The sequence below is a fragment of the Ammodytes marinus genome (assembly GCF_949987685.1).
Source record: "Ammodytes marinus genome assembly, chromosome: 4".
In the NCBI taxonomy this organism is placed as follows: Eukaryota; Metazoa; Chordata; class Actinopteri; order Uranoscopiformes; family Ammodytidae; genus Ammodytes; species Ammodytes marinus.
In genome coordinates this window covers 31,167,507-31,180,251 of record NC_137233.1, presented here as the reverse complement: position 1 = coordinate 31,180,251, position 12,745 = coordinate 31,167,507, and the positions used below count along the sequence as shown (strand labels likewise).

Below are 12,745 nucleotides of genomic sequence, written 5' to 3'. Positions count from 1 at the left end.
ACTGAATACTACCAGTTCTTTAGATTGGTGTAAACCTGACATTGTGACAGTATGCCATACACTCTTAGTTTAATTTGTAGAGCATTCATAAACAACCTTTATTCGTGAGACAATATTTTTTATATTAACATGTGCTGTTGGGTTTTCTTTATTGATATAAAAGTAACAAAACCACCATCTAAAAAAGGCATAATGGTTTTTATTGAACTTTTAAGAAAAAACCCAAAAGTAAAAAGTAGACATTATGCAGGTTCCCCCTTTTTATAGTGTTACATAATTATATTGAATTATTATTACTGATGACTTGACATTCATGCAATATTTGAATGCATCGTTATTTTTTTTGTGACTGGTTGAGTTGGTTTTGGAAGTTGGACTTAATTCATACCCATATATAATATTTCATAAACGTCTGTATGTGATATCTAAATTTCAACAACACTGTTAAACCAAGTTGAGCATTAGGGAGAAAGTTGTTATCACTCATAATGCCCCCGGAAATAAAAAAATACACATATTACGGGATTTTCTCTGCGAATCTGAATGCACATCATGTCTGTATTACAGGTGCTACAGTGGTAACTATTGAACACCTGTGTGCCCTGCTGCACATGTTTTTGACAAACATACTTCTTGTTTCTAGAGTACTATGATGATTAAGCCGTGTGCGAGGCAGGCAGAGGGCGAGGAGGTGGTCAGCCCTCTGCAGTGGATGGATGGAGACATGAGCTCCCCTGATGGAGATGCGTCGGGCGCCTCCCACCGCTACAGACTGGACCAACAGGGCAGAGAGATGGGCAGTGAGGACGCAGAGGAGGATGAGGAGGACGAGGAAGAGGAAGAGGAGGAACAGGAACAGGAGGATGAAAACGAGTCCAAGCGACGAGGGCCCAAGAAGAAGCGGATGACCAAGGCACGGCAAGAGCGATTCCGTAACAGGCGCGTGAAGGCCAACGCCAGAGAGCGCTCACGCATGCACGGCCTCAACGACGCCCTGGAGAGCCTGCGCTGCATCATGCCCTGCCACTCCAAGACCCAGAAGCTGTCCAAGATCGAGACGTTGCGGCTGGCCCGCAACTACATCTGCGCCCTGTCCGAGGCCCTGGAGGGGGGCCTTTCCACGGAGAGCAGGTCCTTCATGGATACACTGTGTAAGGGCCTCTCTCAGCCCACCAGCAACCTGGTAGCTGGCTGCCTGCAGCTGGGACCAGTTTCTGGGGGTGGGATGAGGGCTGAGGACAGACACAGAGTTCGGGCAGCACCCACACATCTCGGTGGCATGGTGAACTACTCCTCGCCGGGCCTGCCGAGTCCGCCGTACGGCACCTTTGACTCTGCTCACCTGCTTCACCTTAGGGCGGTGAAAGGGGGAGTGTACGAGAATCACTCGCCAAATGAGTACAATGGTGGCGGTGTGGGGACCCCTCCATATGACGGGCCCCCTACACCACCTCTGAGCATCAGCAGCAACCGGGTTCCCAAACAGGAGCCTTCACCTCACTACCAACTTCCACACCACTACTCCCCCTCCCCTGCAGACCATGGCCTGTATCAGACTCAGACAGGCTACGACGTACATCTAGAGGGGCCGTATGACTCCTACCATCCACCACACATGCCCCCCCAACAGATAACCTCCGTCTACAGAGACTAAGACGGATCAGGAGGGTCCATTGTGCTTCAGCCATCAATACAATCTTTTACGACGTCATGAACACTGACTGATGCTGACATCTCCAGAACTGTAAGACCAAAGGATGAGTCTTTATCCGTAAGCACAGTCTAGTCTGATAGTAGAAGAAATGTACAATAAAATGGTTAACGTATGTTGTGCACTTAGACTAGCACTGCTGAACATTGTTAAAAAATTTAAAATACTTGACTAAAACAAAATACATTTTCAAAAAAATCTTGGAGACTTGAGAGTCCTGTGTTGCTTTAGCCATTTTGTGTGTTCTGTTACATTTTGTATGTCCTGTTACTGTGGTGTAAGCACTTATCATTTAGCTTTGGCAACATCAGATATTCTACATAAATGTAAAGTATTTCTATTTATTCTCTTATTTAATACAATGTATATAGACTTAGTTCTGATGTGTAGTTTTCCTTCTGTAAATATTTCTGGTCAAGGCTTTTCTTTGTTTGTTTCATAAACTGACAGTTTTTTCTGTAACATTTATTTTCTGTCCACGTTTCTTTGTTGTTCATCATAGTGTTTCATTTTTTGCACTCGAAAAAACAAATCCAGAGGTAGATTTTCCCTAGCATTATAGCTGATCCTTGGGAGGTGTCAGCTATGGAAGGGATGGATTTTGCAGAGAAAAACAGTGGGAGGGGGGTGGGGGGGGGGGGGGGGGTTTGGGTGAAGCAAAGGATCAAGATGAAGAAGCAACAAAGACATTCTCAGGTTAACATTGTGGAAATTAACAATTTAATTTCCCACTGGTTTTGCATTGGGCACAGTGTTTTTTTCTTCTTTTCGAACATTTGATGTTAATAAAATATTTAAGAAATCAATCAGTCGTTGGATTCTACGTTTCCTTTTTTTGTTGATAGATAGATAGACAAATTAATAGACAGACAGACAGACAGACAGACAGACAGACAGACAGACAGACAGACGGACGGACAGACAGACAGACAGACAGACAGACAGACAGACAGACAGACAGACAGACAGACAGACAGACAGACAGACAGACAGACAGACAGACAGACAGACAGACAGACAGACAGACAGACAGACAGACAGACAGACAGACAGATAGATAGATAGATAGATAGATAGATAGATAGATAGATAGATAGATAGATAGATAGATAGATAGATAGATAGATAGATAGATAGATAGATAGATAGATAGATGGATAGATGGATAGATGGATAGATGGATAGATGGATAGATGGATAGATGGATAGATGGATAGATGGATAGATGGATAGATGGATAGATGGATAGATGGATAGATAGATAGATGGATAGATAGATAGATAGATAGATAGATAGATAGATAGATAGATAGATAGATAGATAGATAGATAGATAGATAGATAGATAGATAGCATCACAATCAGCACCACGGGATCGTGATCTCATTTTTCTCCCCAGATCTCAGTGGTTTAGCTGCACTAATCCTTTGGCCGTCATTTAATGAAAGGGGCGGATGTGCGCCGCAGGATTGTAAGATAAAGATGTATGATTAACATGGCTGCCCCGGGCCATGCACACTTTCATCTTCACTGACATTGCAACAGCATAATCCCATCTTGACATTTGTTTAGAACAACACAACTCGTCACTCACATATGTCTATAAACACGTGTGTGTACATTCACACCTTTGACCTTTCATATGCACACACAAAGAAAGGTGAAGGACAAACACTGAACGACAGCGGGTAGAAAAGAGAAAATATAATAAAAAGACCAACGACAGAAAAACAGTGGCTTGAAAATGTACTGTCAAAACGGACAATGAAAGAAAAAGAAGATCTGATCTAAGAGCAGCCACTTGTGTTGATTCATGGTCCAGGCTGGTCAGTGCATGGGCCACCCACTGAGAGGTCAGTGAGATGGGGTCACAAGGTCACACTGGGTCACGGCTCACTGGTGGGAATGGTCTTAAAGAGCCAATGGCGGCCAGTGGTATTATTTTTTTTAGCTGGCAAAATGATCTTCATGTGTATTGCTGCACAACATCTCACGGTGTCCTTCCATTTACAACAGTGAGTGTTTGGTAAGTATGAGGGTATATTATGGATGAAATGCTTGTAATCCTGATAAACATGCTGATGAATATCCCATGCTTGACCTGCACTGGGAGAAATATATCACTTTGTTTTCACAAGGATTAGTATAAGCTTGTGACTGAGTGTGTATGTGTGTGTTTGTAGAGCATTTGCACCACTAAGCAGGGAAACCAGGGACTAACTTTGAAGGCAGGATGAATAACAAAAACAAGACATCTCCCTGCTCTTTGGAAGCACAGACTGTCCTCAGACAGGACATAAGACCCTAGATAAGTGGGACACTCCTTATTTCTCCACATGATAGATGATCAACAGTTGATGGACCAATGTCTTAACGGGACAAAAGACTTTCCTATTGAAAGGGTGCTTTTGCACCCAGGACAAATGAAGGGCTGCATACGCCATCACCCCTTTTGACCCTTCACCCCTATGACTGTGATCAGGATGAGCCTGTGTTGGCGGCAGACATGATATATGTGTCTAATGTACTGCTGCCGTGCACGGCGCTTCTTTAAAGAAGTTCCAATCTCAGCAAAACACATTTCTTGTTTAATGAATATCATTTGACAGGACAAGTGTTTTCAGTATAAACACACATTTTCAATAAATTTCCTTGTGAGGATTATATCATTTGGGAATAAAGACAGTGTTGTCAATATCAATGTCAAGTTATTTAGCGAGTGCACAGGTTCATTAGAACATACAAAAATGTGAAATTAGTCTACATTCATACACACAATTCAACATATCTATGTAAAATAAGGTGCCAAATAAAGAAATACCAAGGAATAATTATCTACTTGGGTTTAGAGCAGTGCTTTCAAGCTGTTTCATTTTTGCCCCTGGAATGTTAAGTTTAACAGGTTACAAATTTTCTACACATTTTTTTAAAAATTACAAACCCATAACATGATGCATTATTGTTTTTCTTTTGTTGTTGTCCGGAAAGCACCTTCGTACTGCATGAATATTATCTGCAAATCAGCTATATGATACTGTATATGAAGATTGTGTGTTGGATGGAACTATATGTACGGTATATCCATGTCAGTGCACTGTGTGTCTGTGGAAGTGCACACATTGTGCGTGTGTGCTTGTGTTATTTGGGATAAAACAGTATTAAGCAGCATGATCAGAGCTCAGTGTCTGAATGGTTGCATTAACTCACTAATCCGGAGGGGAGAGGGGCAGTCGGGCAGAATCTCCTCTGCTGCACAACAGAATGCAGCTATTGTTCACAACAACAAAGCATGTGATACTGAGCACTCACTCAGGGACCGATAAAAACATATTCACTCAAATTAAGTTCAGGAAAAAAAGTAATATCCCGCAGTGCACTGTACTGTATATGCTTATGAGGAGTGCTTTAGCCTTTAGCCATAATGAGATGCACTTGTCAGTACTGAATCTGTACACAAGGAGAGTAGAGTTGCACTGCCACCAAGTGGCAGAAGTTTTTTGCTGATTTCAAATCCTCAGTTGAATGAGAGATTAGCATTAGGCCACGAGGTGTCACCATCGGACAACCTGCTGTAACTGTGAAGCCTGGCTAAGGCCTTTTGGAAATACTGGGTATTTGAAATAGGGAGACCTGATCTTTCACCGCTTGAAGAATCTGTTCAAGCGGTGAGTGATTGAAATTCAATAATCTGTTAAACACATTCTGCCGGAAAAAGATGTTACAGCATTTGAAGAGTGCAACTGATGTTTGACAGCAATGTTGCACGATGTGGAGCCTGCATGCTTGAAAAAGATAACATTGAGTGAGCTTTCATCTGTTCAAAAACAGCCTGCTGGTGGAATGAGTGAGGGGTGGGAATAGAATTAACCTATTTACATGTAAACTGGTTGGTGGAGTGTGTTTGGATCAGAATAATCAGGCTAATGAAGGTACCTAGGGAATCGGTTCTATTAGGAATCCTCACGCTGTCATCTCTATCCAGCGAGCGATCGTATCAAACTCTGCAATTATTTACCATGAAAGGACGCGAGAAAAGGATTAATCAAGGAAATCTGACTGATTAGATCTTCAAAGGCAGCCCTGAAGAGCAACGGCTAATATTGAAGAAGGATGTGGTGGGCCCTTTTTATCCTTGAGGTGGTAAAAACACAGAGCTAACACAGACACAGTGAGTTGAAAAGAGGCCAAAGACATTGTTGGAAAACAACACAACTGGCAACATTTAGGGGCTTGAATGGTATTGTTGGTAAGGAAAAAATGTATATAAAAAAATATATAATTTATATATGTAATTCTGTTCACACACACAACGCAGACATTCCCCTATAATACATTTCAGGAAAAGGCAGCTTTCTCTTGATAAATCCCTGTTCTAATAAATAACAATTTTTGGTATGTATTAAACATATTTCAATCATTTCGGAGAAGACTGTCAAGTGTTAATGATCTTCCGAGGAAAGTGTGCAGCAGTTTCCTTGTTTGACCTTCCTCTGAGGACAGACATTGCCCGCCTCGATGTATAAGGTGTCCTATTTCTTATGGACTATTAATTGCCTGAGACAAAACGCCAACCTAGGCAACAAAAAAGACAGAGAGCTGTAAAAGTGTAACTGCATGATTGTGGCCAACAGTGGTTTATGTTGTTATATCAGTCCATGCAGCTCTACATGTCGACAGTAATGGAGATGTACGTAAACGTTGATGAGCCACATAAAGTTCAGAGAAAGAGAGGAATGCAATGTCCTGCATTACTCTGTCGGAAGCAATGGTGAGCAGTCTTGTAAAAATGTTATCGTAGAGAGCTAGAGAGAGAGAGAGAGAGAGAGAGAGAGAGAGAGAGACAGTGAGAGAGAGACAGAGAGAGAGAGAGCTAGAGAGAGGGAGAGAAGCGACCCTGAGAAGGGGAGGGAATATATGTGTGTGTGTGTGTGTGTGTGTGTGTGTGTGTGTGTGTGTGTGTAACTCTATCCCCCTGTTGAAATGTGCTTACTGCTCCAGTTTGCTGTCCTTCCCCACTGTCCCTTAACCTAACCCCTATGTGGCACATTGCCAGACGCCGTTGGTGTATGTGTGGCTGTCTATATTACACTAATGAAATAAAAGTGAAGTGTCTGTCTTAAACTGAACTATGAAACGAGTATACATGGGCAGCTCTTCCTCAGCTGTGTCACTGTTGGATCCTGCCAAGCTACGCGCTGCCATTACAGCTTTTAGTGCGGGGCCCTAAGCACTTTGTTTTCTAAAACAGACAATCTCATTAACACGAGAGCACTTCACATGCTGAACGACCTTAAACTGTTCATATAGCGTATGGCCTCTTCGCAGGCCTCTTTAGCATGTCAGAATTAGACTGACATTTGGTTGACATTGCGCCATGCGTCAATCTCACCTCAGGCCTGGCCTCCTGCTCCTACCGAATACTATCCTTCCTCTCTGAAACGTCACTTGCAAGCACATATGTGACATCCGATCTGAATCCACACATCAACCGGCAGCTGCATGGAATCGACATGTTGGCACCTTGGCACACATGTGTCCAACTGTGTCATGTTTTTAAATTTTAGTGCAACTCCCATGGCAAACATTTAATTACATTCATCGTTTGATTCTTCGCAAAATGCGACCGCACCAACATGCCATCATTCTCAGACAGCTGCTAAAACTGAGTTGGGAGTTTTCTAGACAATCGGTGCAAACTATTTTAAACTATACATCAAATTCAGTATTCTTTATTAACCCTATATAGTGTCACAATCTGTTTGACAACCTGGTTGATGTCTGGAGGGACGTCTGTTATCAGCAGTAATTAAAAAAAAGGAACATTTAAAATGAAATGATTTCATGGGTGTCTGTTTAGAGTGGGCAGTATGTTTACAGTAATATCCTCTACAGGGCCTTTGTAATCTAAAGATGAACTAACTGATATTTTTAAATGAAAGGATCAAATTACTTTGTGTAATGTGAGATGGGTTGCTCGTGTTGATAAAGCCAAAGATACATATCAGCACAGCAGTGTGGAGCATTTGACTGTCTTTCAGCTCATTGTTTAGGCTGTAACTTTTATTTTTTTCTGTTTTGATCTCACAGCATAAGCTAGTTCCCAGTTAGCAACTAGCTGGTGAACTAATTGGAGCAATTAATAGCTAAAGGGTCCGTTATTTCCCTCAGGAGATGTCTGAGACTAGAACCAGAGCTTAAAGAGGTGAAAATCGGACTCCAATACAGTGTTCATGTTGCTCAGATGTGTAACAAACTTGCCACAACAATGTTATTTATCAATTTTACAAGGTGAAAATTCAGTATGTCAGTGTGCTAACAGCTGGTAAAGTGTCCACAAGTGACCAGAAATAATGCTAATGCAGGTTTGAGATTGCAATATTGATGTGTATGCAGTGATAGTGCATTTTTAGGAAAATCAATTGAGAGACAGTTAATAGACTAAATGGATAAAACAGGAAATGTTGTTTGTTGGTTATTAAGAGAGATATAAAAAGTATAGTCAACGAACATGGAAAAAGATCATACTGTATATCCCAAATGTAGCGTCTGATGAGGTTTTTGCTCTGTAGAATCTCTAGAACAACTTTATAACTTAAGTTCTGTCATTTGCATATGTATTGCGATATAAAGCCAATCTGATGTAGCCTAAAAATGTATGGTTTCTCTTTTGTAGTTATACAGGTTCAACTTATTTAAAGTGGTTATTCTTTTTCCAAATCCCTTTTTCAGTCTCCCGACTACCTCTTTCATCTGCCTTTTCAAGTCACGCATGAATCAAAAAGTGCCATGCGACCTTTTCCCCCCTCAAACGTAATGTAGTATTTGAGTCATAGGCTAGTTGTGTGACTAAGGACCTTTTTATCTATCATTTATTAGAGCCATGGACTGTTTGACATATTTGAGAGAGAAACCTGTTTGCCAGAGCCATTTGTGTGTAAAATCCATTTTCAAATCAAACAACAACAAAAAAACCTTCTAAAAGATCTGCCTGTAAGTCATCTGTTTCATCTGCCAATCATAGTTCCCTATGATTCACCATGTCAATATATTCATCCTCTCCGTGTATCTCGAGTTTCAACGGCTGGCTTGCCACCCTCCGAGCTCGACAACAAACACACACACACACACACACACACACACACACACACACACACAACACACACACACACACACACACACACACACACACACACACACACACACACGCGCACACACACTCCAATCCATGTCTTCCTCTGATCTGCCATCCGTCGCTGTGCCCCCCTCCTCTCTTGTCCTGCCCCTCCTTTTTTTACTGACACTCTCTCCCACAGTTGTCCTCACATATTAGGTTCCCCCCCTCGTCCTAAGCAGCAGAATTAGCCTCTGGAATCTTGTGCACTTGTTTCCTCTGCTCCCAGGACAGAGGTGACGACGTGAAAGGGGGAAAAACACGCAGAAAATAAAGGAGAAACCGCAGAAAGGGATTAAAAAGGAATCTGAAAAAAGACAGACAAAAAAAAAGAGAAAGAGAGTGACTGTGAGGAAGATGAAGAAGCCGAACATCAAGCCAGCCGCTGTTTGATGCAGCGAACACTGTGGGCATGTGGTTGCCTGCGCCGAGCATTTCCCTCTCCACCCTCCAGCTGACTGCTGCGAGCTCTCCACTCCTGTCGCTCACTGCTACTTTTTTTATCCCTTGGCAGTAACGCGAGCGTATACTTTGATTTTTATTGCACTCGGAGAGAGAGAGAGAGAGAGAGAGAGAGAGAGAGAGAGAGAGAGAGAGAGAGAGAGAGAGAGAGAGAGAGAGAGAGAGAGAGAGAGAGAGAGAGAGAGAGAGAGGGTACTTCTGTTCAAATGACTTTACGCTGGCTGACACTCTGACCTTTTCGACTCTCCACTGGAACGCAGGATCACTAGGAGGCTGGTGAAGGAACAGAGGCCACCGATGTGGGGCTCAGGTAAGCTCATCATCATGTGAAACCAACCACACCACTCTGAGCATTCCTCCCTTTGATCACCTTAGAATGAGCTGAGAGGGGGGTGGAAGGCGGCATCCCCTCATTATTGCAATATTCGCAGCAGAAAATAAAGAGCGAGTGACAGTGCTATATGAGGCTTTGAAGGTTTTTCCCTCTTTGATGAAAAGCAAAGGGCCGTCTCCAAAAACAAACGTCTCAACGTCAGACAAGAACTTTGCACTTAGATCTGGTTTGACCCCCGGACCTTCCACTTCCATCCTCGGTACGATGCAGGGCAGGAATGATGGAGGGAGGGAGGGAGGGAGGGAGGGAGGGAGGAGGGGTTTAGAGGGAAAGAGAGGCTTAAATAAAGAGGGCACTGTGTGTAAAACCTGCTGTCCGTAAACTTTGTGGCATTCCTGAAATTGTTCTATACTTCAGCAGTGTCGCAGCGGGATAGACAGAGTTTGGCAGATGCAGTAGAAAGAATGAGCAATGTGGGATACAGTGAGAGGAGGTTTTCTGTTTAAGAGGATCTGGATTGCAATTATTGTTGTTGGTGCAGCCCTGAGCACATGCAGAAAAACCTGGGTTGGAAGGCTGCCGGAGACAATTGTACCATGGAGAACTCATTTTAGCCCAAAGAAGACATGCAGTTGGTTAAATCATCGTTAACAACATTGAGCAGTTAATGTTATTTTTACGGTTGGTGTCCAGTGTCAGTTTCGGGACAAGATTTTGTGCTTTATTTGCATGTTGCTTAGTGTTAAGGTTATTTAAATCTAAGGTTCTGCATACGTATGTGGAAAAGCTTTCTGGAAAAAGAGATGCCAGTAAATGAAGTAGAGTAATCTGTCATCAAAACATTTGAAAACTATTAAATCATCAGTGCTTTTCCATACAACATTAGTTTTTTGAGGTTTCTACCTGTTATTAGGCGTAAATGGACACCGTTTCCTTATGTGTAACAAAACAAAGAATACATCTTGATAGAATATTCACTTACAAGCTTGATACTGGAAATGTAAACGGCCCTCAAGGTCTTCTTCAGGAGTTGGCTCAGTTTGTGATCATGTGATCTGAATATGGAGCCCTGGTCATGTGATGAGAGCTGATTGTAAATGGGGGTCGATTGAACACCCAAGTCTCTGACGGGGGTTGAAAGTTCTGGAGAATTATTATAATAACAGAAAGAGGATTACTGGCAACAATCGCTAAAATGTAATATTAAACTTAAAAAGAGTAAAAGCTGAACAGTGGAGCCCATTACCCAACAAAAGTTGTGATGACATGTGTTGAGCCCAGTGTGTGTGTATTTCTGTATAGTTCAAACAGGTCAGTCCCAGTTTCCAGCCTAGCAACACCCATTTTAACCTCTGAGGTGCAGTAAACAGCCGCTCTGCTCTCTGGCTTGTGCCTTCACTCAGCCACTAAACACACTCTGACATGGTTTTTCTCTTTACATCAACTATATACAACCGAAAAAAGCTGTCCACTTTAAGTTTATGTGTTTAGACCATAGCCGCAGTCCCTGACCACAATGCAAAAACATTCAAAATTGTTATCATCTGTCCAGTTTGCCCTGTAGTGGCTGATTTAGCACATGCTCAAAGCCCTTTCATCTGTACACATCATATGAAGACTTCATTGAACGTTGGCAGGACTCCTTGGGACTCACAGCTAACAATCACGCTTAAAATAAGAGCTCAACGAGCCTGTCGACACAGTTATGGCCTCCTGGGGCGACACTAGAGAAGTATAGGATGGTTAAGGTCTCATGTGTACATTATGGAACACACACATGCATGCATGCACACACACACACCCATGCATGCACGCACACACACACACACACAAACACAAACACTCACTGCCTACAATGCAAAGTATTTACAATCCCAATACAAACATATTGGGGAACTGTTTTTATGCAAAAGAAAGGTTGTAGCATGGCGAATACAATCCCTACTCTATGTGTTACGTGCTTTTGCAAAACATGGTTATAGTGCCCACCACCAAGTCCATATTTCAAAAAACACTCAGTAAAATTCTGTGAAACGATGATACAGTAAGCTTAATCCAAAAGCCTGATTTAAAACAATACTGTATACTACAATTTGTTTTTTCTTTAGTCTTGTGAAAAAGCTGTTCCTATGAAGTGGGACAAATGTGGCCTTCCAACAAAAACAGTTTCTGAAAGTTTGAGAGTTTTCCCTTTTATAATGTAACAAGACTGTAGACTGTATCAACTGTGGATGATAATAGCAATACAAAACTCATCCAAATCCTCATAAAAGAGAGGCATGCAAACCACAGCACTGTACCTCATCCTGTACAACGTTATGTTGGTGATATTATGAACTGTGCAAGGTGCTGAAATGAAATTGAAATCTATGAAAAATGTCAATCCATCCAAAAGTTATTTCATTCTGGACCAAATATGTTGACAAGTAAGCCAACAACCTTCAGTCAGTTTTATACTTAAACAAATTAAAATAATAATAAAGACAGAGGCATGTGTCTTCATAGCTCCTACTTCTACATTTGACATATAACGGTAAAAACTTTCAGGCCATAATTAAGTGTACTGTAATCCATCAACATCATTCAACTCCAACACTGAGAAACAGCCAAATGTTTTAACAAATGAGCAACCTTAAGTCTTACAATACATCCCCCAGGATACACAACACACACACACACACACACACACACACACACACACACACACACACACACACACACACACACACACACACACACACACACAAACACACACACACACGCACACAAGCACAGGATGGTGTGTCACCCGAATCCAGCGGTCCAGTTTCAGTTTCCCATGGTGACATCCATTAAAGTCATGCTCTGTCTGACCCTCCACCCTCAGACGGCCACATTAGCACCTGGCCCATTGGCCACAACAATACACCTACCTGCATTATTCAGCCCAACTCAACTAATGAGGAAACCTCATCTCCCACACACACACACACACACACACACACACACACACACACACACACACACACACACACACACACACACACACACACACACACACACACACACACACACACACACACACACA

The 12,745-nt window shown here is 42.2% G+C and overlaps 1 protein-coding gene across 1 annotated transcript; it reads left to right on the top strand.

Moving 5' to 3' along the window:
• Positions 1-649: 649 nt before the first annotated feature.
• LOC307249599 (neurogenic differentiation factor 4-like) lies at positions 650-1,654 on the top strand (the record flags this gene model as incomplete). Its single annotated transcript, XM_080026403.1, has 1 exon — positions 650-1,654. One exon carries the CDS (start codon positions 650-652, stop codon positions 1,652-1,654), a length of 1,005 nt encoding a protein of 334 aa, XP_079882529.1.
• Between the last annotated feature and the right edge of the window lie 11,091 nt (positions 1,655-12,745).